This window comes from Eptatretus burgeri, chromosome 13, assembly GCF_056783735.1.
Source record: "Eptatretus burgeri isolate ZD-2024b chromosome 13, Ebu_testis_v1, whole genome shotgun sequence".
In the NCBI taxonomy this organism is placed as follows: domain Eukaryota; kingdom Metazoa; phylum Chordata; class Myxini; order Myxiniformes; family Myxinidae; genus Eptatretus; species Eptatretus burgeri.
In genome coordinates this window covers 69,337,173-69,364,672 of record NC_140973.1, presented here as the reverse complement: position 1 = coordinate 69,364,672, position 27,500 = coordinate 69,337,173, and the positions used below count along the sequence as shown (strand labels likewise).

At 41.2% G+C, this 27,500-nt stretch overlaps 1 protein-coding gene across 10 annotated transcripts in view; it reads left to right on the top strand.

Annotated features, from left to right (window-relative positions):
• Positions 1-27,500, top strand: part of LOC147014718 (sodium/calcium exchanger 3-like) — a 412,647-nt gene that overhangs the window by 353,344 nt on the left and 31,803 nt on the right. For 9 of the 10 annotated variants that reach the window (XM_085852870.1, XM_085852868.1, XM_085852865.1 and 6 more), the window contains 7 exons: positions 16,791-16,897; positions 18,432-18,452; positions 18,565-18,582; positions 19,169-19,183; positions 20,208-20,276; positions 22,333-22,460; positions 27,239-27,338. In XM_085852870.1, the coding sequence (XP_085708996.1) occupies positions 16,791-16,897; positions 18,432-18,452; positions 18,565-18,582; positions 19,169-19,183; positions 20,208-20,276; positions 22,333-22,460; positions 27,239-27,338 (458 nt within the window). Of the gene's footprint in view, positions 1-16,790; positions 16,898-17,440; positions 17,545-18,431; positions 18,453-18,564; positions 18,583-19,168; positions 19,184-20,207; positions 20,277-22,332; positions 22,461-27,238; positions 27,339-27,500 lie in introns of all 10 variants that reach the window. The other variant, XM_085852872.1, reaches the window with a different exon arrangement.

Here is a 27,500-nt window from a genome sequence, read left to right as displayed (position 1 = left end):
CGCAGGCGAATGGTGAGTTGAGTGGCCCTAAAACTTTTGCGCTCACGTGTACCGTTTTGGCTGTATTTCGGGAACATACATACATACATACATATAAGATGAGAGTTTTTGTAATATATAGATATTTATACCTGTGTGGTGTGCTTACACATTGTGTGCTTACAGTTAGAAACACCGTTTGTATGCTTACTGGTCTGCAATTCTGTCTGCACTGTTGCTGATGATTTACCAATTAGCGATGAAACCCGTCCAGCAGCTGAGGGGGTGTGTAGCATTGGGATTCTCATGTGTGTACTCCATGTGAATGTCTTTACAGCTGTGGAGGACCCCTGTGAAGGGTTTGAAACAGCAAAGGTTTTACCTTGTCACCTTTCTTGGTTGCTTTATGCAGCTTCTACAGCGAGCACAGCATGGGAGGTGTCAATATTATCCTTGCTACCTGGGTTTCAAATGTTAGATGAGGTGAGAGCTAATTCATTATTCTCTCCGTTCACAGGTGAGAGATGTGGGTGGGTCTTTCTATATATAGTTTAAACGTGAAGTTCTTTCAGTTCGGGTGTGAGTTGGCTCGGCACCCACCTTGCAGACACTTTGCGGAACCCCAGCACGTTGTGAATGATATAGTGTGCTGAACCACGGCTAATCTTCAATTTAGAGACCACTTCATCCAGCTTAATGTGACAGTTTTCCCTGGTGCAACCCCTGCAACCATTTCTGGTGTGTTGGCTGTGTGAGGCTGGCCCGAATGAGCAGCGTCTGCCACACTGGACACTCCACTTTTAAACTTCCTGTCCCAGTCATACAACTGCTGCAGCAATAAACATGCGTTACCATATTGCATTTTCATTCTGCGATGGATTTCACTGGGATTCACACCCTCACTTCCCAAGAAACAGATGACAGAATGTTGCTCCTCCCTGGTGATGCTTCTAAAGGAGCTACCATCTTGGAACTGCTCAACTGACATCATATGCTTAATGTTGCCAGATCTAAAACAGGCAAAACATCACTCTTACCCGTAGATAAAACATGTTGTCTACAACTACATACATTATATTCTCAAATTTATACCGCCATTTTTAGGTAACTTATTGACTGCCATATATATATATATATATATATATATATATATATATATATATATATATATATATATATATATATATATATATATATATTTTGATATGTATATATGAAATTGTTGCATGTGCCAATGTGTGAAATCTAGTTGGTACGATCACTTCGTATAATGTTGTCAAAAGTGGTCATTGGAAGCAGTTTCCTTGTTCATTAGAATTCCCTCTCTATTGTGCAGGTCATCCAACAATTTTCATGCAAAACACTGCTTTTTAGAGAGTCATTTGTGTCAAGAATCACTTTAAAAATAGCAATAAGAGAAAACTGCATTTCAATGTAAAATCAACCTTGAGTCTGAATGAAAGTGCAAACACAAGATTGTTTTCTGCAGACAATTGTCTTGCTTGAGATGGATTGTGTTCCAACATGATATTTCTAAAACCGCTTCGTCGTACAACAAGCCCGCTTGTGCACTCACCAGCAAAATGAAATATTATTCACACTTCACAACATTGGACCTCATGAAAGATGTCGAGAGGAATAAACAATGATGTTAAAACTTGAAAACAATAATCAGATGGCATATTGGTTATTAGTTCACCTACTCCAGAAAGGTCAGAAGGGACAGGAGAGGATATTGTGGTGGTGTGTGTGTGTGTGTGTGTGTGTGTGTGTGTGTGTGTGTGTGTTTTTGGCATGTGTAAAGGAAGGCAAACATCGATAAGTAAAGACTAAAGATACATGCTAAAATTCGAAGGTAAAATTGAAATGTGGGATTGATTGAGTGGATGAACTCATGTGAGGTGGTGGATCCACTGATGGGGACTCGTGAACCCATTTATGAGAGGTTATGGGCTGAAAGGGTAAAAACCTCTGTGACGAACAGAGTACAGCTAACGATCCAGCCAGTCTGAAAATTGGCCACCCCCTTACAAGTTACAAAAGCTCTTGTTTTAGGCTCTTAATGATTGAGGCACACAATTTATGAAATTTTAATCTGCAAAATGTCAAAAATGTTGCAGACACAAAATCTTGAGAACCACTGCCCTCAGGGATTGTCTATTCTTTCCGCTGAGCCACATCGGTTCCTGCGACATTATTTGTCTATCAGTATCAGTGAGTCTATCAGTGTCTATTATAACATTATTACGTCTCAATGTATTCCCTCATTCCACAAATTCTCAGATCAACTATAATCTCCAGACGACAGTAAGGCTGATCGGCATTCTTTTGTTACCTCCGCCACCAAAGGTGGACGGATGTTGTTTTCACCCCTGTCTGTCTGTTTGTCTGCGAGCAGGATATCTCAAAGAGTTATGGACGGATTCGGACGAAGTTCGGTAGACAGGTTCGGTGTGTGACAAGGACGAATTGATTAGATTTTAGTGAAGATCCAGATCTGAATCCGGATCCGAGAATTATAAGTGATTCTTCACCAATGAGTGAAAGAGATAGGGCTAAAAACGATATATAGCATGATATTTCAAAAAGTTGTGAATCGATTATGACAAAACTAAATGGATGAGTTGGTTCGTTGACAAGAACAAGCTCATTCGATTTTGGTTCAGGTCAGCAGATCCGACCTATCAGTGGGATACAAAAGGTAACCTGTTCAGCCTGCGGAGGTTTGCACTCCACTGAGTGCCATTCTTGTTTTAATTGCGTCAATGCTAAAAACAAGTCAATATTTTGTCCAAAGCATGAAAATCATAACAGAAAGGCATCCAGTTTAGAATGCCACCTGAAAAGCTTGCGATCCAGAGTGCATTAAAACCCTTTTAGTCCTTATTAAGTGTTCTGGTTGCTCTCTGTACGGAAAATAATGAAGAACAATTCTATGTATTCTCCTTTTGGAGCTCATCGTGTTGAAATTATTTTTTCCTTTTTCTCCATTTTTGCAAGGAAACACAAAGTTAAGGTGACCACGATAGAACATGTGTTTGGTCATTACCTCCGCCACCTAAGGTGGACGGAGGTTATATTTTCACCCCTGTCTGCCTGTCTGTCTTTGTGCTTGTCTGTTTGTTTGTCTGTGAGCAGGATATCTCAAAAAGTTGTGGACGGATTCGGACGAAATTTGGTGGGCATGTTGCGTGTGACAAGGATGAATTGATTAGATTTTGGCGAAGATTCGGATCCGATAATTTTTTGAGCGATTCTTCGCCATTGAGAGATGCGTCCCAAAACGATATATAGCAGAATATTTCAAACAGGTGTTGGCGGATTTGGATGAAACCTGGTGGATGAGTTGGATAGGTGACACGCACAATTCGATTTATATTTTGGTGAAGATCCAGATGCAGATCCGGCCTTATCAGTGGGATACAAAACGTAAACTGTGCAGCCTGGCAGAGGTACCCGCTCTACCGAGTGCCATTCTTGATATTAATCGTTAATTTTCAAGGATTCGTTGAAGTTTTGCTTTGGCCGGAAGTCCATTTGAAAGATATTCCATGAGCTCGTGAAAATTACAGTTTTATTTAGTCCTCATACTTCTGAAAATGCTTGCCTTAAGGCTCCCTTTCTCATTGATGGAGTTAATATCATCTGGGCTTGCATGGAACACAATATACGCAGAGGCCTTTCTGTGAAAAATTATTCCACCAACTGTTCCCCAGTAATCCAATAAGGCCTTCAAATGTAAGATTACTTGCTGGGAGTCAAGGCTATATACTACGTAAGTTAGCTCGCGGCATTCAGTAAGTGTAATAAAGGAAGTTTAAAATGAAGATTGTGTGTTTAATTAATGTCACACACTTGGATTAAAAATGTCACGTCGGCTTCATATACAACAATCTCCGTGTACTAAGGGTGTTCATAAAGTTCTCGGAAGAGAAACTCTCAATGATCCAAGACACGCCAATGTCGTTTTTATCTATCGATGTGTGAGTGTATGTATTATTAGAGAGAGCATATTATCTGACTAATTATTTATACTTGGATGTTTATAAATGAAAACGTTTACGTTTCTTGGAATATCGTGAGTAGAGAGTTCCGAGACATTTTTTTTAAACGGCCCTCAATGTTTCATGTATATTACTGAATGCATACATTTAGTAAAACATTTTTTGTCCCCCACTCCTCTGACAAGGTTAGAGATGAGAGCCCATCAGTCCTCCTCCTCCTCCTCCTCCTCCTCCTCCTCCTCCTCCTCCTCCTCCTCCTCCTCCTCCCCGTCCGACTGACCGACCGATCATCCGTCCATGTACTTTTCTGTGCACGATATTTCAAAAACCGTTCAGCATTTAGCTTTCATATTACACAGATCTATTCCTCATACCACCCAAAAGGTGGGGGACCTGGAGGATCAATCAGCTCCTTGTTCATAACACCTTTTGCCATTTTCTAAAATACAGTAATTTTTGGCATTAACTTCTACTTTATACAATTTATTGCTTTATTCATCTCTCCGAGAAGAGAGATGTGTATCTGTGTGTCTGTGTGCCACCATTTTTTTAAATCAGAGATAGCCAAACGGATCTTCGTCAAACTTTCAGAGGTTCATCAGTGATTGTCGGGGGATGTTATAGACCAAAAAAAAATTGGAAAATTTAGAAATAAAAAATTTGGTATATATATATATATTTGTTTTTATCAGTTTATATTATGCCAAAGGCTTTGTAGCTATGTGAAAGGTAATATTAAATGATCCCCGACCCCATTCCTTTGTGAGTGTAGGGAAGTGTTTGAGGCCCCCACCAAAAAATTAGAAAAAACTCTAAATTTGATATCTTCAAAATGCCAACAGGATTAGAACAGCACCGAGCAGCGCTGGCTACCCTTACTACTATATAATGAAGGAAAAATCCAAGGTCTTCATTGCTAATTGGTCTAAAGATTCGGTTTTGGCAACTTGGAAAGGCCTCATAGGATTGTAGGCATCAGTCAACCACAAAATATAGGAGGCCTAAATAGACTTCAGTCTGCCTCGAGGCCTGTCCAAAAAATGATTTGTTAAGTCTTTCAATTAAGAATTATTTGCTGAGGAACCAGAACAAAATACTTGTCACTTGCTTTTTTTTTAGTGAAAGCCTGTTTCCAAAACTCTAGTTTTGTAAATAGTTGAGCAAACATTTCTCCCTAATCCCACGGTTTCTTTCACCAAGTGTACATGAGTTATCGCCAGAACCCTGAACAAATGACAAATTCCCGCGTGGACTGCGGCCCGCAATCGATTTGGTGCTCTCGGAGACTCCTTGATTCCAGGTTGCATTACTTGCTATCTCAGAGCGTGATTGTTGTGCGGGCAGCAGCCTCTGCACCATAAACTCATTCCCCAGGTAGTTTGTATGGTTCGTGTGAACGGCCATCTTCAGATACGAAAGGCAACAAAACACTATTGTGCTCGCCACCCTTTCACTTTTTAAATCGCGACACTTTTTAAACTAACCCCAAAGGGTCACCTTTACCAAATCTGCTTTGCACTGTCAGATTTTAAGCAAACACGAGAAACATATAAAACCTCTAAAAAGCAGGACGCATTGTTTGTTATAAAGTGAATAATTGGATGGAATGCAATATTACATGAAATGGGTCGCTGTAACAATTTGTGCACAGAGTTTGAAAGGAATCAAATTACTCAAGCACACATTTCCCATGAGACAATCAGCATGAAACGTGATGGGAATGCTACCTTGTTTTCCACCTAATATATACCTATTAATGTGGAGGCATTTTGGCTAAAGATTATCGACTTATTATGTACGGGAAGATGGTGGGACTTTGAACCTCAACCAAACCCCCTCACCTCTCAATGTATTCCCTCGTTCCTTCACAACCTTTCTGACCTCTACTCCACAATTTATTTATCAATATTCTTCTCCTTCCCGATGCCCTCTCCAGTCTGTCATTGCATATACTGTACATAGCACGTCACTGTCTCGTACACAGCGCCTATAGAAAGTCTACACCTCCTTTCAATTTTTTTTCACATTTTGTTGCCTTGTAGCCTGGAATTAAATTGCATCAAATCAGACTTTTTCCACCTTTATTTACACATCATAACCCACAACTTCCAAGTGAAAAACAAATTATACAAATTTCAGAATTTTTTTTTTAAAATACAAAACTAGAATATCTTGGATGGATAAGTGTCCAGCCCCCCTTATAATAGCAATTGTAAATTAGCTCAGGTGTAACCAATCACCTTCAAAATAACACACCAGGTTAATTGGCCTCCACTTGTGTTAAATTGTAGTGATTCTGATTATTTCAGAATAAAATCAGCTGTCCCTGCATGTTTCATCTGCTGGGTAATGCATTTCACAGCAAAGACTCAACCATGAGCACCAAGGAGCTTTCAAATGACCTCCGGGATAAAGTTGTGGAAAGGCACAGATCAGGGGATGGGAATAAAATATTTCAAAGGCCTTGAATATCCCATGGAGCACAGTCAAGCCAATCACTAAGAAGTGGAAGGCATATGGTACCACGAAGACCCTGCCTAGATCAGGCCGTTCTCCCAAACTGGATGACCAAGCAAGGAGGAGACTGATCAGATCGGCCACCAAAAGGACAATGGCAACTTCGAAAGGGCTGCAGGCCTTTATGGCAAAGACTAGTCACTGTGTGCATGTGACAACAATATCGCAAGCACTCTACAAGTCTGGCCTGTATGGTAGGGTGGCAAGAAGGAAGCCATGACTCAAAAAAGCCCACCTTGACTCCTGTTTGAGGCATGCAAGAAACCACTGGAGATTCTGAAGCTATGTGGCAAAAAGTGTTGTGGTCTGACGAAACCAAGATGGAACTTTTTGGCTTAAAATGCAAAACGTTACATTTGGCACAAACCCAACAGAGCACATCAACCAAAAAACACCATCCCTACTGTGAAACATGGTGGTGGCAGCATCATGTTATTATCAGCAGGAAATGGAGCACTTGTCAGGATAGAAGGTAAAATGGATGGAGCAAAATACAGAAAAATCCAAGAGGAAAACTTGCTGTCCTCTGCAATAAATCTGAAAATGGGGTGAGAGTTCACCTTTCGGATGACGATCCGAAGCACACAGCCAAAGCTACACTGGAGTGGGTAAGGAACAAAAAGATAAAAGTCCTGGAGTGGCCCAGTCAGAGACCCTGACCTAAATCCAATCGAAAATTTGTGGCATGACTTGAAGATCGCTGTCCATCAACACTCTCCACGCAACTTGATTGAGCTTGAACAGTTTTGTACAGAAGAATGGGAAATTATTGCCCAATCAAGGTGTGTAAAGTTGGTGGAGACCTATCCCAACAGACTCACAGCTGTAATGGCTGTCAAAGGTGCTTCCACCAAGTACTAAATCAGGGGGTTGGACACTTATCCAACCAAGATATTCTCATTTTATATTTTTAATTATTTTTTTTTGAAATCTGTGGAATTTGTTTTTCACTTTTAAATTGTGGGTTACTCCAGGACGTGTAAATAAAAGTGGAAAAACTTTGATTTAATGCAATTTAATTTAAAGCCTTAAGGCAACAAAGGGTGAAAAATTTGAAACGGGGTGCAGACTTTCTACTGGCACTGCACAGCCTGAAATACCATGGCCGTTGATATACTGACAGTAGAATAAATTCGATATGAATGTTGAGTGTAGATAAAGTGAAGTAGTTTGAGAAAGGCATGTAGATAGAATGCATTGATGATCAGTAAAATATCCTCTTGTTGTTGTTCATCTTTCGGCTGCTCCCGTTAGGGGTCGCCACAGTGGATCATCCGTTATGATCCGCATAGTGATTTGGCATTGGTTTTTTGCCGGATGCCCTTCCTGATGCAACCCTGGTCGCCTCTTACGACACAGGGATAAGGATTGGGTTTCGCCATGATTCCGGGCTGCCCTACACCCTCTCATAGCGCGGCCCAGCGCAGAGCCCCGTCCTCAAGCGATCCTCCAACCCAAGCCTCTGATTAGCCGGATTACAGGCGCACGACACTACGCCCGGTTGGTCAAATATCCTCTTATTATGTCATATATATCTCCAGCACTAAAGGTGGGTGGAAGTTGTGTTTTCACCGCCATTTGTTTGTTTCTTTGTCTGCGAACAGGCTATCTCAAAAAGTTGTGGACGGATTTATATGAAACTTTATGGACGGGTTCAGTGTGTGACAAGGAAGAATTGATTAAATTTGGGTGAAGATGCGGATCTGGATACTGGAATTAATTTTTTTTTTAAGTGATTCTTCACCATCAAGAGAAGGGATCAAAAACGATATATGGCATGATATTTCAAAACGTTGTGGACGAGTTATGATAAGTCTCGGTGGATGAGTTGGTTAGGTGACAACAACAAGCTGAACGTAAACTGTTCAGTCTGGTGGAGGTATGCCCTCTACCGAATTGCTGTTCTCATTTTATATTCTTTGATATAATTTATCATGAGGTGTACGATGTTGAGTATAAACCGGATACTTGATACATATGAAGCTCTGGGTTGCCTGACGAGCACTAATTCCAAATGGAAATGTGATCGGGATAATCAATTCGGTTAATTATATCATCTTATAGGTCTTTCATCAAGGATTGTCGCTCCCGGATTGTCATTTTGAAATTCCCGGCTATCACTATGTCCATTCCTCTCGATAGACTGTTTGACCATTATCGATGGTCCCTCTTGATGGACCAACAAGTCCACGGACAGTAACCTTTCCCTTTGAAATCGTTCATTCGCATCGGGCCAGACGTGCCAATGTGGATTGACTGGAAAAGCGGAAAATAAGTGAATGATTCAACAAACGCAAAATGAAACTTGGGAATAATGAAACAACAATAAGGTAAAGAAAAATTCCAATTGATCTTTCGTGGGAAAACATCTTTCAGTCCCATTGGTAGATTGTGTTGTGACGTCAGCAGGACCTTTTATTCAAACTAAAGTTGTCAATTAAAAATGTCGATCAATTTCTTCGCAAAAATGTTGAGATTTTCCAATGGGAAAGTGTGGCAAGCCTATGGCTGCATGAGAAGGAATCTTCTCATTTTAAAATTTCAATCAATTTGAGTTTTTTTATTTTTTTAAACTGAAAGATGAATTGAACAACCTGGAGTTCCTTTTTACATTACGTATTCGAAAATAGAATCAAATGAATGAATCTTTGTTTGTATTAAACGAAATGGTCCCTTAAAAGAGGATGGGCATTCATTATATTTTGAACTTTCAAACAGTTGATTTCCCAAGGTATTTAATTTGGACTCTTTTTGAAATGTGTGACGTGTCCACAAACATACGTTCTGCATCGGCACCGAAGGATTTGAATAGTGATCAGGAAGTCCGAGGCCTGACTTGAAAAATTAATTTTATTCCTTTGCACCTGGCTGCTGGTTTGCATCATTTCAAGGGAGGCACAGCTGTGCCGCTGATGCAATGCCCCCTGTTACCAGCACGATGGTACTCATTTTGCCAATTTCGGAGGATTCAACCCACCTGGTGTTAATTAAATGCATGATAGGGGCTTAAACTCAAGAGCCTAAGATCTTAAGTCAGCCACCCTAACCATGAAGACAACACCAGGCCTAGAATAATATTTTTTAGCATTTGACGTGAACAAATAGATATTATTCTATTTTTTTTTAACCTCTACTCGAGCCATAGACATACTCACCACCCAACTGTTTAACAATCAAATTCTGGAAAGCAATTGTTTGTGATTTCCACTTGACATTCGGGTTATTTCTCTCCACGCCATTGTGTGTGTGGTGCACGAGTCGAACGTCATTGTGCGAGGCAGGAAAGGGTGCGGGTGCCTTATTGTCTTGTCGAGAAACCTTTGACTCTTTGGTGATCAATAAAAACAAGCCAGTAATGACTTTTTTATTCCAGGGAATGCCAGGATGGCCTAGAGGTATGCACACACGCCCTTGAGCCGTCTCGCCTGGGTTTGTATGCCGACCCAGCTGTAAACTACCATCCTGGTGTTTCACCCGTAGGACGAGGTAACAATGTGTGCAACATTAAGTTGGAAAACTCGTCTGCCACGTTTATTCCCCGATATATCAATGCCCGTGTTTCCACGGATTCCTGATCTCTGGCACAGTTCAACACCTCAAACATTTGATCCCTTGACAGAGCCTCCAAGATGCAGGATCAAACAGAGGACTCCGCTTCCCTTCCCCATGGCCATCCTCGCCACAGTAACGTCCGCTGCTGATTGTTCAATCTTCCACTTCGGAAAAGCTTGATCGCCCAATTGAAACATCTGAAAGAAAATTATTTCGTTTTATCTGCAGTACATAGAATCTCGAGCGTTGCATTTGGTTTTGAAAGCTTAACAAGGTCTTCAAACAAGGTCTTCAAACAAGGTCTTCACGTGGACCGAATAATTCGGTGACATTGGGAATTCATTACTTCATTTTCTCTTTGAAGACTTTGGCATTCTACGTTCCTTCTTGTAATGTAGTACAGAATTATTTTAACCTCCGCCACCGAAGGTGAAGGAGGTTCTGTTTTCACCCCTTTGTCTGTGTGTTGGGTGGTCGCGAGACTGCCGTTAGTCTCAGGTTTTCTGTCTGTGTGTTTGTATGTAATGGACAGCTCTGGAGGCCAGAGGAGTCAACTGATTTTGATGAAACTTGACAGGTAGGTTCATACCGGGATCTAGTTCTATGCTTTTGAGCACCGTTGCTATGGATGCCACCGTTGCCGAGCAACGAGACTTTGAAATTTTTGAAACCCCCCCCCCCCAAAAAAAAATCGAAAATAAAAAAATCGGCTTCCACACTTTTATGCGCACTATAATCAACCTCTTTGTCAAAAAAGTTCAGCCCGATCCGTCAAAAACTGTATGACTAGTATGCAATTATGTAGCGACCACCCATGTCGCCTGCCGGCTTGTTTGTTTGTCTGTTTGTCTGTGTACAGGATATCTCAAAAAGTTGGTGACGAATCCGGATGGAATTTTGTGTGCAGGTTGGGTGTGTGACGAGGACGAACTGATTCGATTTTGGTGAAGATCCAGATCCGGATCCGACTACTAGAATTTTTAAAGTGATTGTTCACCATTGAGAGATTGGTCCCAAAAGGATATATAGCAAGATATCTCAAAAAGTTGTGGACTGATTCGGATGACACTGGGTGGATACGTTGGTTAGGCCACAATAACAGGCCAATTAAATTGAAGTTCAAGTCCGAATCCAGATCTGGCCCATCATTTGCATACTAAACACATCTGTTAAATGGGAATAGGTGACATGGGGGGGGGGAGGAGGAGGGGAGGGGAAAGGGATGGGTGTTTGTGGAAGAGCAGCTTAGCCACTGATGCATTGTGTAACCGATAATGTGACCAATCACATTAAAAGGATTTGTAATATGATTGAGGTGCCAGTGTAAAGTTCTCTCCTTTGAAACGAGGGTCCGTGGCATCTCTAACGTCCACAAGCCAGTCTTGGGACAGCCGGCTTAACATTCCTTTAGAGTTTAGAAGGACACCAGTACTTGATAATAAGATACAGTGCAGCCTGCTGACAACGTGCCTGATGATAGTTTTATCCCTTGCTGGGGGGGAGGGGCGGGGTCAAACCTTGGACCACACACATCAGAAAGGTGTAATCTTCCAAATGAGTGATGGTTGGTACACTGAGTGTTAACTGGTAGTGTTAATTGGTCGTGTGACTTGTCGTCTGAGTGATAGTGTTGACGATTAATGGTGACTGCTCATGTTGACTGGTAGTCTGACTAGTAGTGTTGACTGGAAGTGTGAAAAGTAGTGTTCACTCATAATGTTGACTGGTAGTTGTGACTGGTAGTGGCGACTGGTAGTGTTGGCTTATATTATTGACTAGTAGTGTTGATTGGGTCTGACTAGTAGTGGTTACTGCTTGTCTGACGAGTAGTGTTGACTGGTAATGTTGACTAGTAGTGGTGACTCGTGGTGTTGAGTGGTCATCTCGACCATTAGTGTTGACTGGTAGTGTTAACGGGTTGTCTGACTAGTATGACTGGTAGTGTTGGCAGGTCATGTTGATTGGTTGTCTGACTAGTAGTATTGACAGATATTCTGATTATTGGTGTTGACTGTTGAAGACCTGGAGGGCAGAACGAGATTGAAACGAATGTGGAAGTTGGTTCCACAGGTGGGAATAAAGAGGAATGAATCAATGGAGGTGAGTAGTGATCCTGGATTTAGGTAGTTTCACCAGAAGGGGCTAATGGCTAGGATGGTGGGCATGGGATCCTAGCGTCCTGAGTTCAAATCCTGCTCAGCCGTTGAATTAATACCAAGTGTGGTTGACTCAGCCTGTCATCCTTCTGAGGTTGGCAAAATGAGGACCAGTTTGCTGGGATGAGTGAGCCAGTCAAGTATCCTGCATCAGAGTGGCTCCATGGTTGTGCCCAATAGCCCGGGAGACTGCTTTGACAGCACCAACGCTCTGCACAGAATATGGTCACGATGGATGGATGGATGGATGGGGTTTATGGTGGATTGTGAGCCCTGAAAAAACCTGGGGTGACAAAGCGAGGAAAGAGCAAAAGCTGCAAGACCAGAAAGGAGGTGGTAGAAGACAGAGACACCACTGATCTGTGTGTGATGGTGATTTGATGGGCCCATAGACTCAGCTTCATCATGGGAGATTCCAATAATATTGAAGGCCTTGGTTTCCATGCTGTCAAGCTGAGCAAAAAATGAGGCAGGGGTGTCAGCCTACAGGGGAGAGCAGTACTCCATCAAGCTATATATGAAGGCCTTGTCGGTGGATATGAGCTCAGGTGTGCCAAGGAAGAATTTTGCATGATGGAGGATGCCCAGTCAGCAGCTGGTTTTGCAGGCCAACTTTGAAATGTGGTTTACCAAAGAAAGATCATGGCTGGTAGTGAGACCCAGGAGTTGGAATGATTGAACTTCCTCAGGAGGACTGTTAAGGAAGTAGGCAGGAGGGTTTGCCAGATGATCCTTCCGGAGAGAGATCGTGAGTGTGTGAGATTTGTCAGCGTTGAAAGACATATTCCAAGTGTTTGATAAGCTTGTATTTTTTTTTCAAGGGCTGAAGAGAGGGAAAAGGCTGCAGCCTGCCTGTTTAAAAGATGAGGGATGTCACGGCAGAGGGTGGGGTCTTCAGCAAATAGATAGAGGGGTTTTTTTTTTCCAGAGTCAGCAGGATCGTTGATGAAGATCAGGAATAGGAATGGGCTGACAATACTGCTGTGGGGCACTCGATCCTTGACTGGGAGAGAAGATGAAAGGATTTCATTGAGAGCCACACATTGGCTACGAGAGTTGAGTCAATTAGTGAACCATGTGTGGAGTCGACCTTGGATGCCAGGAGCAGAGAGTTTGGAGAGGAGGACAGGATGCCAACCTGCATCAAAAGCACGAGACATGTTCAGAGAAACGGACCTGATCTCATGTCTTACATTGAAGGCTTCCATCCATTGTTAGGTGAGTAGAAGCGGCATGTCCAAGGTGGAGTGACCTGGTCTGAAACCAATTTGGTGATCTGAGATGAGGTTGTTGGGGGGAAAAGAAAGGATTTCATATCAACCGCGATGATTGCTTACACGACCTTGCTGGTGATTGGAAGTAAACTGATAGGTCTGTAGTTGAGGGGATCAGTTTTTGCACCTTTTTATGTAGTGCAGTGATGTTGGCAGACTTCCAAGCAGTTGGAAGATGACCGATGTCAAATGATAGGGAGGAAAGGGCACAGAGAGAGAGAGAGAGAATGTGCAAGACCAGCAGAGCAGGTTTTTCAGACACTTTTGCTGATGCTGTCTGGTCCAGTAGCATCCATTGTCAGAGTCGAGAGTTGGGAGAACCTTCTCCACCTTCTCAGGTGCAAAAGAAGCATCGTCAAAGAGCATTTAGGGTATGACAGGGAAAGATGGGTGCTGAGAGTGAAGGGTTGGGGACAAAAGCTTTGGAAGCAAACACAGAATTGAGGCATTTGTCCTTCTCACGAGTCGAGTCGTCTGTGGTGCCATTTGAAGAGAGCGAAGGGATGGAAGGGGAGAATACTCCAGAGACAGAATTAACAAGGCACCAGCAGGTTTTAGAGGAGGGAGACGAGTTTGAAAGTACATTGTTGAGGTTGGACAGATTGTTTTGTGGCTCTCCTGAGAGTTGACACCCACACTTGTTGCGGACTTTTCGGAATGCACTGGAATGATTGCCATCAAGGAAGAGAAGGAAAGTTGTTTTCCATGTTATATTCGGTTTTTTTTTTTTAAATGATCTGGTATTTTGTCATTTTAGCTTTTCCTTTTTTTCCAAAGCCAAGTGATGTGATCTTAAAATACTTCAAGGAGTCGGTGGGATAGCTCAGAGGTGGGGTACACTTGCCTTTAAATTGTCTAGTTTGAGTTTCATTCCCAACCCATCTCTTAACTGTTGGATTGGTGCTTCTCAAGCAGGGTGATGCATCAATGAGTGAGCCGTCCCTTCATGTAGGACATTCAGCGTGGCCGGGGACTCATCTCCACGCATTGATTTCAAGTGGAAGTTAATGATCCCACAGAATCTTTAAACCAAGAAAAGGCTACCGTGGGCCGTGGCATCATATAACGTGATATATCATCATATAACGTGGGTTTTTTTTTTTTTTTACAATGGAGTGCAATCTTTTTAATGGTTGCAATTGCACAGATGAGAGAAAAGTGGGATTAAGGAGTGAAGGTATGCAGACAAGCTTTGAATTGGGGGAGGGTAACAAGGTGCATGGGTTACTGGGCCACTTTGTGCCCTCTTGGGAAGCACTTTTGGACATGAGATGGTAGAGAAACTCAAGTTCACCCGTTTGTCTGCGGTGTGAGTGGTGCGGAACCTCTAATACAATGTGATAGCCTGTTGTTATTATCCCCATGCTTTTTTGAAAAAAAAAAAACTGAGGGTGGGGGGATATTATAATCAGCTCCGTCTCTGTGTCCGTAATATGTCTGTCTGTCTGTCTGTCTGTCTGTCTGTCTGTCTGTCTGTCTGTCTGTCTGTCTGTCTGTCTGTCTGCATGTTGGGTTGCCGAAATAGGTGACCCTTATTGTCAGTTTGTTTGGATGTTCGTTTGTCATCAGCATAATTGGTAGTAAACGTGGGCCGATTTTGACCAAACTCGGGTGGTAGGTACATCTTATGACCTTGTGCTTTGGAAATTGTGATGGTTGCTCGGGACGCTTTGGTTCCCCAGCAACAACCGAAAAACCTGCAAAATCGGTACCGTTCACGTGAAATCAATTCCGAAAGCCGTTATCCCACGTAGGGTTATGAAATTTGGCATGAATGATCTACAGGTGATGCTCTATCAAATATATTCCGTTTTTTGTGATATATGGAATGCTTTACCCGCAGCACCACCTACAATTAGGGTATGCGTGAAAATTGGCGAAAATTGAAGGCCCCCTAGCGACCAGGTGAGTGCATCGATACGAATAAAACTTTGCAGGTTTATGGTACTCAATGAGTACTACAACTTCGCCTCAGGACATATTGACCGATTTCGCTTAGGTCAGGGGTCAAAGGTCAATTAGTGCAAAAATCGATAATATGCAAGAGCTGGAGGTGCCTTCACGCCAAATGCTAATCCTCCTCGGGTTATGCTCGGATGGTCATGAAAATTCACACTAATCGTCTGGAATACATTGTGCACAAACTATCGAGCTGGATTTTCGATTTAGATCTTTGTTCACCCACAGCACCCCCTCGAACTTTGGGGATTTCCGATTTCAAACCGCATTTTCAGTACTTTTCATTCAAATGGATACCGAGTAGTTATCAGGAGATGGAACTGGATGAGATTTGATATGCATCATCTTAAAGTGATTTCATATCCGCTATATGACATCCATTTTGCTCTATATCTTATAGTTTCCATGCTCAGCGACCCATCGCCGCCTACCGGCTTGTCACACTATCTCCTCCTAAACAATTGTGCAGAAATTCACCAAACTTGGTAGTTATGATCACCACATGGCACAAAGGTGCAAGTGGTTTATTATTTTAGACCTCACCCCATGGGGTGGGGTCAAAATGTCCAATTACCAAAAGATGCAATTACGTGCACATTTTTCAATGAAACATTTGTATATGCAATCAACATTGAGGTCGCATAAAATATCTAATGATTTGTATTTGACCTCTGATCCATGTTCCAATGGGTGGGGATTTGGGGTCACAGGAGTCAAAACGGAAAAAAAATTCTTCACCCAAGATCTGATCGTGGGTCATTCCTGGTAAAACATTTTGCCATTTTTCAACTTTGCTTTTGTTAAGGAAGCGTGGAGATTTGCGATGGCCTGCCATCGACTTTGCTCTTTTTCACATTTTCTTTCTACAATGACAAAGGCTTCATGAGAAGCTTGAATGTTATGTTCCTTTAAGTGAGATGTGGAAAATGGTAAAATACCAGAAACGGAATCCACATCTAATAACTGTGACAATAAGTAGGAGTAGTTTGTGAAATAAAATTTCGATTCAATGCAAAGCAGAAGTTGCTTTTGGTGGTGGAGTGAGAATTGTTTTGAGGATTCTTTCTATCTTGAGATTTTTAATTACTTCTATGATGGTATCAAACAGTTCATCCAATGTGGTTTCTCTTTTGGAATGAATGGGTCATTTTGTTATATTCATCTCCATATTACGTATGAGGAGTTTGTGTGGCGTATGAGGAGGGTGGAGGTGGTGGGGTACAGTCAATAATCTCGCTCTTTTTGCATACGTAATATGTATAAAGTTTTTAAAGAAATGTGTAAGAGCTTGAAAACGTAAGAATTCCATGATAATAGGGGAATGAAATGTCTCATGTCTTGCCTTTCAGCAAGGTAATCGAGATCCCAATATTAGACGATGAAGAGTATGAAAAGAACAAGATGTTCTGGGTTGAGTTGGGAGAGCCAAGGCTGGTGGAGATGACTGAACCCAAAGGTGTTGCCCCGGCATGAGTTGGAGTGGGCATGCCAAGCAGACTGCGAGGCCTCAGATGTTGGTTTTCATCATGAGGATGAAATGAACGTTTGATCGGGAAGAGTTTCGGTCAAGACGGGCCACCACTGTAAAAAAAAAAAATGAAAATTCTGTCTGGTCTTTTGTCCTTTGCTGTCAAACCAGCTCAAAAGGGGGTTCATTTAAAATTGCAAAATTCTCAAGGTTTACAGTTTTAATTGAAACGTCCACTTTTCTGTTCCAGCTGGTGATTGATACGATTATTAAGGCGAACCTACAAACCCCCAGGGGAAGTTTCGATCTCCGAGCAGTCGCTCCGTTCGTCGCTAAATCAAAGTGGGTTGGAGATTCTCAGAGCCCGAAGCGACATTTCCTGCAGACACAAACCTCATGCTGAAACCACATCTGGCCAGGCTCACGAGCCACTGATCTAACCCACGTCTTTAGCAGCATGGATTCACCACCGCTAACCGCCCCTCCCCCTGCCTTCCCTCTCCCCCTCTGCTCCCTTGATTGTCTTCGCAGAAAAACAATTCGGGTTAGGGTAATTGATGATGAAGAATATGAAAAACAAGACAATTTCTTCATCGTACTTGGACAGCCCAGGTGGATAGATGAAAGCACGACAGGTGTGCAAAACTGGCTCATTTTACGTCTTCCATTCCACCATCAGCCAGTCATTGCACACCACTTCCTTTTTTGGCATTGCCTCTCACTCACATTGACCCCATTTTCTCCATTCCAAAAATCACATCGTGTTGTCCTAATGTATGGATTTTCAATTGCACTCTGTTTTGTCACTTACAACAACGATGCTATCAATATGGGACTATGTATTATTTATGGTTGAAAATGGGTCACGAAGAGGTTAAAGAACCGTACTGCTTCCCTTAAGTTTCCAACAAAGCTCTTCCCAGGGTTTCCTACGCAGATCAATGGCGCCCTCTCGTGTCTCCTCGTAATATCAGAGCAATAAGTTTGATTATCCAAGAGGAGTTGTGATTGATAATTGGGACTACCAGATGGGAATAGAATGCAACTCACAGAATTCTCTTTGCCAAACGAACTTGTTAAACCGTCAAGTTAATTGTGAGTGTTGTTGTCAATTGTAGCAGAAAACTGGCTTTTTATTTTATTTATAAGTGGGTGTTTAATATGACAAACATGATGAAGCTAATTCAATATTAGAGTATAATCGTCATAATTGTGACTTTTCTTCATAATAATTGTAATAATGACATTCTCCCAAAACAATACATGACCGGATCAGTTGTAAAAAGATTCATCAGACGGCTTATCAGTCTGTTATCATAGGGATCGATAAACCGTGGATTTATTTCCTTGAAACCATGTTTATTATCGATTCGTCAAATTGCAAATAACAAATTGTTTTTCAGACTGGATTTTGTGACAATTTATAACTTTTTTTGTTGCTTACAAACTATTTTCTGTATTTGTCTGATGAGTGCTAATATTTTTTTAATTTGTTTTTATTTTCTCACATCCCTCCTGAAAGCAATGCTTCTCAGTGAAGAAGGTAAGATGATAAATAAAACACAATTTTAATCTTCTTGCGAATCCGATAAATCGTTTTACTCACATCTTATGCATTTTACAATATCCTTTTCTTTTTCCTCTTTCGTCACCAGGTGCCTTTGTTAAAACAGGTAATACGTTTCACATCAGATTTCCTCTTGCCATTTATTTCAGATGAGTTTTTATTGTGTTGTAATTGTAACTTCAGAAAATAACATGAATTACATGTTTGATCATATAGAATTTGAGAGAAATATATGACGGGCCATCTATTTATTGCGTATGCAAAAACGCAATAATCTTTGCCTTCCTTTTGTCTCTCCTCTGCTCTCTTAAACATCTCTCCCTCATCCCCAAGTCTTCACCCCAACAACCCCTCACCCCCATCCGCACCTTCCCCATTCTCACTGTTATTTTCGATTTTTGGTCAATTTTAGGATTTTTAAAATAATTTTTTAAATTACAGAATTAAAAGATGGCCTCTTGGTTTGTTTGTTTTTCCAAGCCCAAAAAATTGCATCTGTTACATAATTATGGTGGTAACTTTAACCATACATATGACACATGTGTTGAAGCACTAGCCTGCTCTGAAATGATACCATAAAACATACAACTTCACATCCAAAGAGTGAGAATAAATTTTAGTCATGACAGAGTGCGCCCCTATTTCCATGTTATCCCATGCATTAATTTTGTTTTATCATGCTTTGTTTTCAGACAAGATTTTCAAGGGTAAGACATCCACATCTCACCTTTATTTGCATGCTTGACATTCGTGCTTTCTTATATCTATTATTTGCTGTTAATATTTTGTTTTGCCCCATCTATATATTATGCATGCACAGGGTAGGTAGGGGATGGGTGGGGTTGGGATCAGGGTGGACAATTAGAAGATTGATTAAAAGGGAGAGGAAGAGAGTAAGTGTGTAGAAGAGGAGAAGTGAGGGTGGGGGGGGGCAGTGTGGGTGAGATATATCCATATACATTGTGTGCTGTACTGTGCAGAAGTCTTAGACAAATTCAGGAGAATACAATATATAGATGTTGTGAGCATCAAAAATTTAATCAAAGCCTCCACTTATGTTTTCTACTGCGATAACAACGTTGACTGTTATTAATACAGCTTAGTTTGGTTGAGAAGAAACCAATCTTGTCATTTAGCAATCTTTAATTTACATTGATTACAATCTTCAAAAACTTGTGATCATAACAACTCAAAGTAAACTTTAAATGAACAGCTAATATGAAGTGTTGTAGGAACTAATCTATCACATTTACCAATCAAATTTAATTAATGATCCATTGTCAGGTATTCTTTGTAATTAACATCGGGTATTCCTCTCTACACATCCATAAAGCTAAAAAGCTCACTTTTTGAACTACAGAATACAGATCTATCAAGATTAACTGTGAGCTAAAAACAAAATTGATCAAATTTCAGTTGAAGATTGGAAAAGGGTGGATATACTCGCGATTAGTTTATATCAAGGTATATTGTGTATAAATTTGGTTATTTGAATAAGATTCATTTGCATTGAACACAAAGTTTTAGTTTCCTTATGCATCAGAACAGGAAAATGCAAAATTTCCAAGAATCTTGCACAACATTAAAGCAGTGTATATTATGGGGAAGTTATCAAAAATATGCATGTGTAATATGTAGATGGTGGTTGTGCATCTTCTCATTGCCATAAGTGTTTATATATGCATCTCAGTGGAATTATTTTTACATCTGAAACTTTGTGGTTCCATCCAGGTCATGCGATCGTTCGAAAGATTGAGGGTCTCGACCCCTCCCTGTTGTCGACCCTCGTGAATTTCACAGGTAGTTGTGGATACCCTTCTGCTAGATCTAGGATGAACTGCCGGCCAGACGTTCTGATTTGCTCATAATGCAAAAAATGTATTGCAAAAGGAAATTTCACAAGGGATTGTTTCTTAAAATCATTCAAGTTCATGATGTACTTCTTTTTTTTTCTGACAACTATTCAGTTTTCACGGAAGTTTACGATTCAGAAGCCTGTTTATCGAGCAAAGAAAAAAAAAGATGAAATGCTTAATAACATACTGAATAGGTGTCAACTTGTGAATCAAGAAGAAGAGGATGTTGAAGCATTTTAAATTTGAGAGTTCAAAGAACACCTTACCCCCACACAGTCTTAAGAAACAATGACATGGGTGGGGTCTGTGAGAGGCAAATTTGATTGGTCGAGATGATGTAAGATGCCGTAAGATTTTGTCCAAGCACTGCTAAATGGAAGTTTTGAAAGTGCTAAAAAGGCGAATTTTGTTCACCAGTTTTCAACTCTAATTCAATTGAAATAAAATAAAGATTTTAAAAGTTGGATTGAAAAAAAAATTCCAGAAGTTTACCGCTGTTGATGCAGTGTCTTTTACACCACCTTATTTAACACATGAGGAAGAGTACCCATTCCAATTGATGGGAAAAGCTGACAGAAGTTTCTGTCCCCAGTGATGGGAATAGTTTAAGTTAATCTATCAATTTAAATAACATTTCATAGACTTTAAAAAGGTAAATTGTGTTGGACTCTTGGTTTTGCTCAAAATCAAAGCTCTGAGCTACTTATAGCACAAACCGCAAAATGGTGGTGCAACATAGGGTGGCGGAGGTTGGAGTTGTCTAAAAAGAGGGCAAAATACCGTGGTTGTGAAATGAAATTTGCCATTGACATTACTCATGCCTGTTCTCCCATCATTTCGTAAGTGAATGTTGAGCTTTTTGAAACAATTGAGAGGAAGTGGCTGCCATAAACAGGAGACAGACAAACACACGGACAGATGCCATGGTTCACAATAGAAAAATGGATGACTTCCCTTCCAAGAAACTTCAACACAGAAAGAGACCATTCGGCCCATCAAGCCTGCACAATGGTTGCTAATCTATGACATTTTTGTGTACATAGTTGAGGCTCATGGAAGAGTGAGAACACTAAATGAACAGGATGCAACAGGACAAAAGGAACAGTAGTGACAAGGTGGGTGGGAGGACAGGTGGGTGGATTTTCAATTTTGTTTGACTGCCAGACAGGAAGACGGAGTAAAAAAAATTATTTCAATCCTCTCTGCGCATGTGCGATCGGGACGATTTCATAGCCAAAGTACTGCTAAACAGTATGTTTGTTTTCCGATTCCTGTTCAAAATATAGCATTCAATTCAAATTAAGTTGTTCCTAGATCATAAATTGACGTTGGCAGACAGACAGACAAAGTGACCCAAATGCTTTACCCTGCTTTTCGCTTCGTGTTTGTGGGGTAACTACAAAAGTCATGCAAATCATGTAGAAAATTGCATGTGGAACCATCATGATTTCTGCTCTTGTATCCATGAGTTCTTCATTTCATCCTCTTTTTATCCACAATAACATCACGTGATTGATTATGCTTTGAACATGCAATGATTGTCTCATTAGTCGCACATTCATTGTGTTTTTTTGTCTTTTCACGAAATTGCTTGTGGCATTAAGTGGTCGGTTATACAAAAGGTTTGAATTGTTTTTAAGAACACTCCAGTAGAGCCGTAGAGATTAAACAGGCATTGTGGAGTTAAAGCAATTGCTTTCCAGTTTCCTTGAGCTCTATATACCTCCTTCCATTCGTAATCTTTCCGTTACTGATTCATTCATTCATTCTCTCAGTGCCTTCTATTATCTGATTGTGTCATTCAAATTTCAGACAACAGTTGTCATCTTGTTATCCGTATTCCTGTTTTGATGACTTGATACTCTGCACCTCCTCCTTTTGTTTTTCCTTTGAAAACTGATTCATAGTTATACAGCTCTTTATGATGTTGAATCTTTATTTCTTCTCTTTCTCCCTGAATCCCTGCAACGTCTCCAATTCTGTGCCCATTGCACGATCAGACCATCGGGATCAAAGGCTGGTTGGCATTGGAGACCAAGAGGCCCGGAGAATAGCAGAGATGGGACGACCTATCCTGGGCGAGCATTCCAAACTGGAGGTGATCATTGAGGAATCTTATGAGTTTAAGGTGAGTTGTGTCTGGAGTTTAAAGTGATGCTTCAAATTTACATCCTTAAAATCATTATTCTGAAACCATTATCTGCAGTGAAACGTGATGAATTGCCGTTTTTGTAAATTAAATTGAGAAAAGCAAGAGAATTGATGATTATAGGAGGACAGAAAAGAGAGTCAGGGGATGTCAGGAGAAAAAGGGAAAAGATTGGGGAAGAGGAGGGAGTAAGGGGAGGGAAGGAAGGTGAGTCACTGATTCTGACAGAGTTGCAACGTAATAAATAGAAGGCCTGTTGCCATGAATGATCCTGGAAAATTCTTAGTGAACAAGTTTTTTTGCCTCTTCTGAGCTTCACCTGAGAACTGGTTTACGTTCAGCTCACAAACCACTTCATTTATGCTTGCATTTGCTTGTGAAAAATCTCATTTACCCAAGTTTGTTCAGGTATTTCCTTTGGCGTAGGCCATGTTCAACCATCGGAGGAATCTTCAACCACATGTGATGCTAATCACGAGGTCATGGGGAAGAATCAGCAAATCACCTTGAACGGCAAAATCCCATACTCACCATTTCTCAGCCCGACGACATCTTTTTGCAGACCTTTTGGTGGCAATGATGCTTGAACTTGATATCCGAGTACATTTAGCCAGTCACACTTAAAAAGTTCCAAAATTCCCAAAAAGCACTGCATCAAAAACACAGGAAATACCATGTCGTGTATTCAATCGTTCTTGGAGAGATTTTCCATGGATTCAACTGCGGTTTGCTACACCTGCACAATGATCAATGCCAAAAGGTATTTTATCCACCCTTTTAACCCTTACCTTGCATCACATCAAATGTTGGCACAAATAATTACTCAGAATTCACTCAGCTGTTTTGGAGTAATCTGTGGATCAATCCATCAGGAACATTCTCTATGCAAAGCGTTGGTGCTGCCTAAGCAGTCTCCTTGGCTAATGGGCACAATCCTGGATGGGTCACGACTCCAACACAGGATACCAGCAAGCTGGCACTCATTTTGCCGACCTCAGAAGGATGACGGGCAGAGTCAACCCCACCTGGAATTAATTCAACAGCTGAGTGGGATTTGAACTCAGGATCTTAGGATCCCAACCCCACCACCCGAACTGTGAAGCCAACACCAGGCATAATCTGTGGATGGCTTTTAAAAAAATACCAAAAAGCCATCTTACAGTTTCATAACCTTCCTTATTTTTCTAAATACAGTATATAAACAAATAAATAAAAACGGCATTGATCAACAACACACATGCCGATGCAAACCCAATGTCACATGCAAGGCGATGATGAAAACGACATTGGGTCTCACCACCTGTATATTGCAGTCACGTGTTTCTGCTTCTCTGCTGTGCAGCAGATCTAGTGGTGCCTTTCATTTTTGAATTATGAGATTGTTTTCCTCCTCGTCACGTTTTTGAACGAACAAGTAATATCTGCTCCCCATAGGAACGAAATATGGTGTCAGTAAATCACTTTCACTCTGCCACGTCAGTCATCCTTTCCCCATCCTTAAAGGTCCCATGACACTCAAAAGTTTCTGGTTATTTATAGATTAACGACCTTCCTAGTGAAAAAAATCACCCATGTTTCTTTTTTAAAATCAACAATGGGATGATTAGACCAATATTTCAAACATTTCTAGTGCTTTTCACAACTTGCTATGCCCCGCCCCTCAAAAAAGTGGAGTTCAGCGAACCGCAGGTCACGTGACCATTGACGTCATCTCCAGAACGCAACTCGCTCAGAGTGGATTGATTAGACGTCGCGCGCCGTATAAAGGACGTACAAATGCATTGTGCACATGTGTTTGCTATCTCACTGATTGTCTTAATTCCTGTGATTGTTTCGCGGAAAAGAAATTCTGCTTCTGAGCCGTGTATGCACAACAATCACGAGGCAATTATTGATCCCTTTACTACCTTGTCGTAGTCGTGTACAAATCCAATAGATGTATGCACAATAAAGGGCGATACCATGTCCACAAAATATAAAATGTGACTGTTGAACCTTTCCATTAAAAAATAAACTTAGAGGGACATACAAGTAAAATACCAAAGATTAATATTGCATCATTTCAAGGCGCAAGGAGATAATTATAAAATCAAACCATGTGAAAAACCTGCACCCACATTTTGCAGCTTATTGAATTGTTCGTTGAAACCAGCCTGCTGGGATAGGTACCATTCCACATACATGCAAGCCAGGTATGGGGCTGCACTCGACATACATGGGTTTATTCTAAAGTGAAGGTACTGCTTCTATTGGCTTGCTATTCATTAACATTTTGCCAAAATGCTGTAACAAATGAACAGGGAAAAATATGTTGGCACAACTATGAAAGACAAATTTATCTGTCCTATTACACGGCCTCATAGCCTCGGGACTCTTACGCATTGACTTATACATTGTGTGCATTCTAATACAAGTTACTTGTCAACTCGAGAGTCTGGACTAGTCTGATAAATCCGTCGTCTGTCCGACTAGTCCGATAAATCTGACGTGCTGTAGCTTTCTTTTATCATTCTCTTTTCTTCATTGTTTTCTACTGGTGCTACATGATGACAGTAGGAATAAAATAAATAAAAATGCAACAGAACGTCAGATTTATCGGACAACTCGAGACAATTGTGTCGCAAGGTGTGTTCTGCACACAAGTTTTCATCGTATCGGGACAGCGAGATTGCTTCGTTATATGCGCGGAGAGATACGGCTGATGACATGGGCTGGCCTTGCTTGCGATTAATTCGCCGCGGAGCAACATGCCCACTGCGCTGCGCTGGTCACGTCACCTCACTAAAATATTTCTGATATCGAGCAGTATGCAAGTCGGATTTACATTATTGAATTACGAATAGGATTTTGTCTAACCAGTTGTTATTGCCAAGTCTTCCTTCAATGTCCTCCCGATCATCATGAACTCCGGGAATTTCATCGCCAGGTTCCTCTGCTTGCCCTGCTTTGGGCTCGAACTGGTAAGGCCGTATTCCATTTCCAGCTGCCTGAACTTCACCTCCCGCGACTACGTTATCCGACAATTCTCCATCTGATTCAGACCAAAATCCTTCATTTCTCTCACACTCACTGTCGCTACCAGACAAATCAAAGTCCATGCCATTCATTATTCAAAACCAAATGTTTGATTTTTTAAAAGCAGAAATGAACGAAGCGTTTGAGTCGATCAATCGAATGTGGAAACACACAGGAAGCCAATACAATCACGTAGACCACCAACCCGAGTAATTTGTGTGCAGCCTTTGTTGTTCTGGAGATGACGTCATGTGGGTTACGCGTCGTTCAGTAGATTTCGGCAGAATTTTTAGGGGCGTTCCCAAAGAGGTTTGCTTTTTTTTTTTTTACAGAATTTTACATTTTACAGAACGAGTATTGTGAAAAAACATTGTCAAATCAGAAATCACGATGAAAAACGCCTATAGGACATATATGTATATATTTATATATATATATATATATATATATATATATATATATATATATATATATGCAATTTCAGTACTTTTGAGTGTCATGGGACATTTAATATCCCCACAATTTGGCAGGGGTCAATAGTTAAGCCACTTGCCCGATGCATGTATACAAGTGAAAAATCACAGGTCTTATCTCCCTCATCGCAGGTGGGTGAGGAGTTGAGATGGGGAGGATTTATTTCCTGCCAGTGACCTCACGCTGGGTACTCCTGGCACGTATGCAAAATTTGGTGGAGATCGTGCAAGCCTTTTCGGTTTTATAAGGTACATACATACAGGTGGTGGACAAAAAAATTGAAACACCTGGGTAAAAAATGAGGGACAGCAAGCAACGGCTTCCACACAGGAGTGGCCCATGTATTAATTAAGCAAATAACATCACAGCATGCATCGGGTCATGTATAAAAATGCTGCACATGCCTGGTTGCCGATAATTATGGCGAGCATGGCTGCAAGAGAAGACCCCCTCCACACCCCTCCCCAATGCTCCCATCCACAGAGCATGTGTGGTCGCAAAATGGTTTGGTGAGCTTAACACTGATGTTCTCGATATGTCACGTCCTTCTCAGCCACGAGATCTGAACACAATCAAGCATTTATGGTATATAATGAAATGACGCCTGAGACAGAGTTTTCCACCTCCATCAAACAGGTGTGAGTTGATTACCTTTCTCGTGGAAGAATGGTGCCACATCCCTTCTGCAGAATTCCAGATGCTGGTGGACTCTATGCCATGGTGCATACAGGCCGTACTGGCTGCACTTGGTGACCCATCACCCTATTAAGTGACCTTACATTGGTTTTTCCTTTATTTTTGTCCACTACCTGCCCATACATACATACATTTGGCGAATTTTAGTGTGATAGTCCAACAGGATGATACAGAGGTCGTGGACTTAACTCTAAGCTGTCTAGTCTGGATTTGATTCGATTGAACGTCAGGCCGGGCCATCTGATTTGTGAAGGACTTGGGCCAAAAACTTATCTTGTTCGCCTTCACAAGAAGGTGGATATATTTCTGGCCGTTAAAGAAGTAGTAGTGGAAGTTGTTACATTTGAGCACATTGTGGAGCATGCATGCAATCGTTAATTCAAATAGCCGTCTCCTTCCAGTGCCAACACAAACAAATTAGGTGTCAATGACTGGTTCTTATTTTGTCTTCTTTTTCTTCATCCATGGGACAAATCTTTTGCTGAATGCATCAAAAAGCTCTCTTCTCAATGCATTTGCTTTTAAGTTTAACTTTACTATGAAGCCATGAATCTTATCTTCTTTGTGCCCAGAGCACGGTGGACAAACTCATCAAGAAGACGAACTTGGCGTTCGTAGTCGGAACCCACTCGTGGAGGGAACAGTTTATTGATGCTCTCAATGTGAGCGCGGGTAAGCTGCACATGCGATTCACCACATCTCGAATTGCTCTTCACCATGTGAGTTTCATCACTCTCTTTCGATTGTTAATTCCATTTTGTAACCGCATGAGAGTCTGCTCTTATGAGGTTTTTTTGTGTACAGAGTCGAGGCTCGTGGAGGAGCAGAATAGAC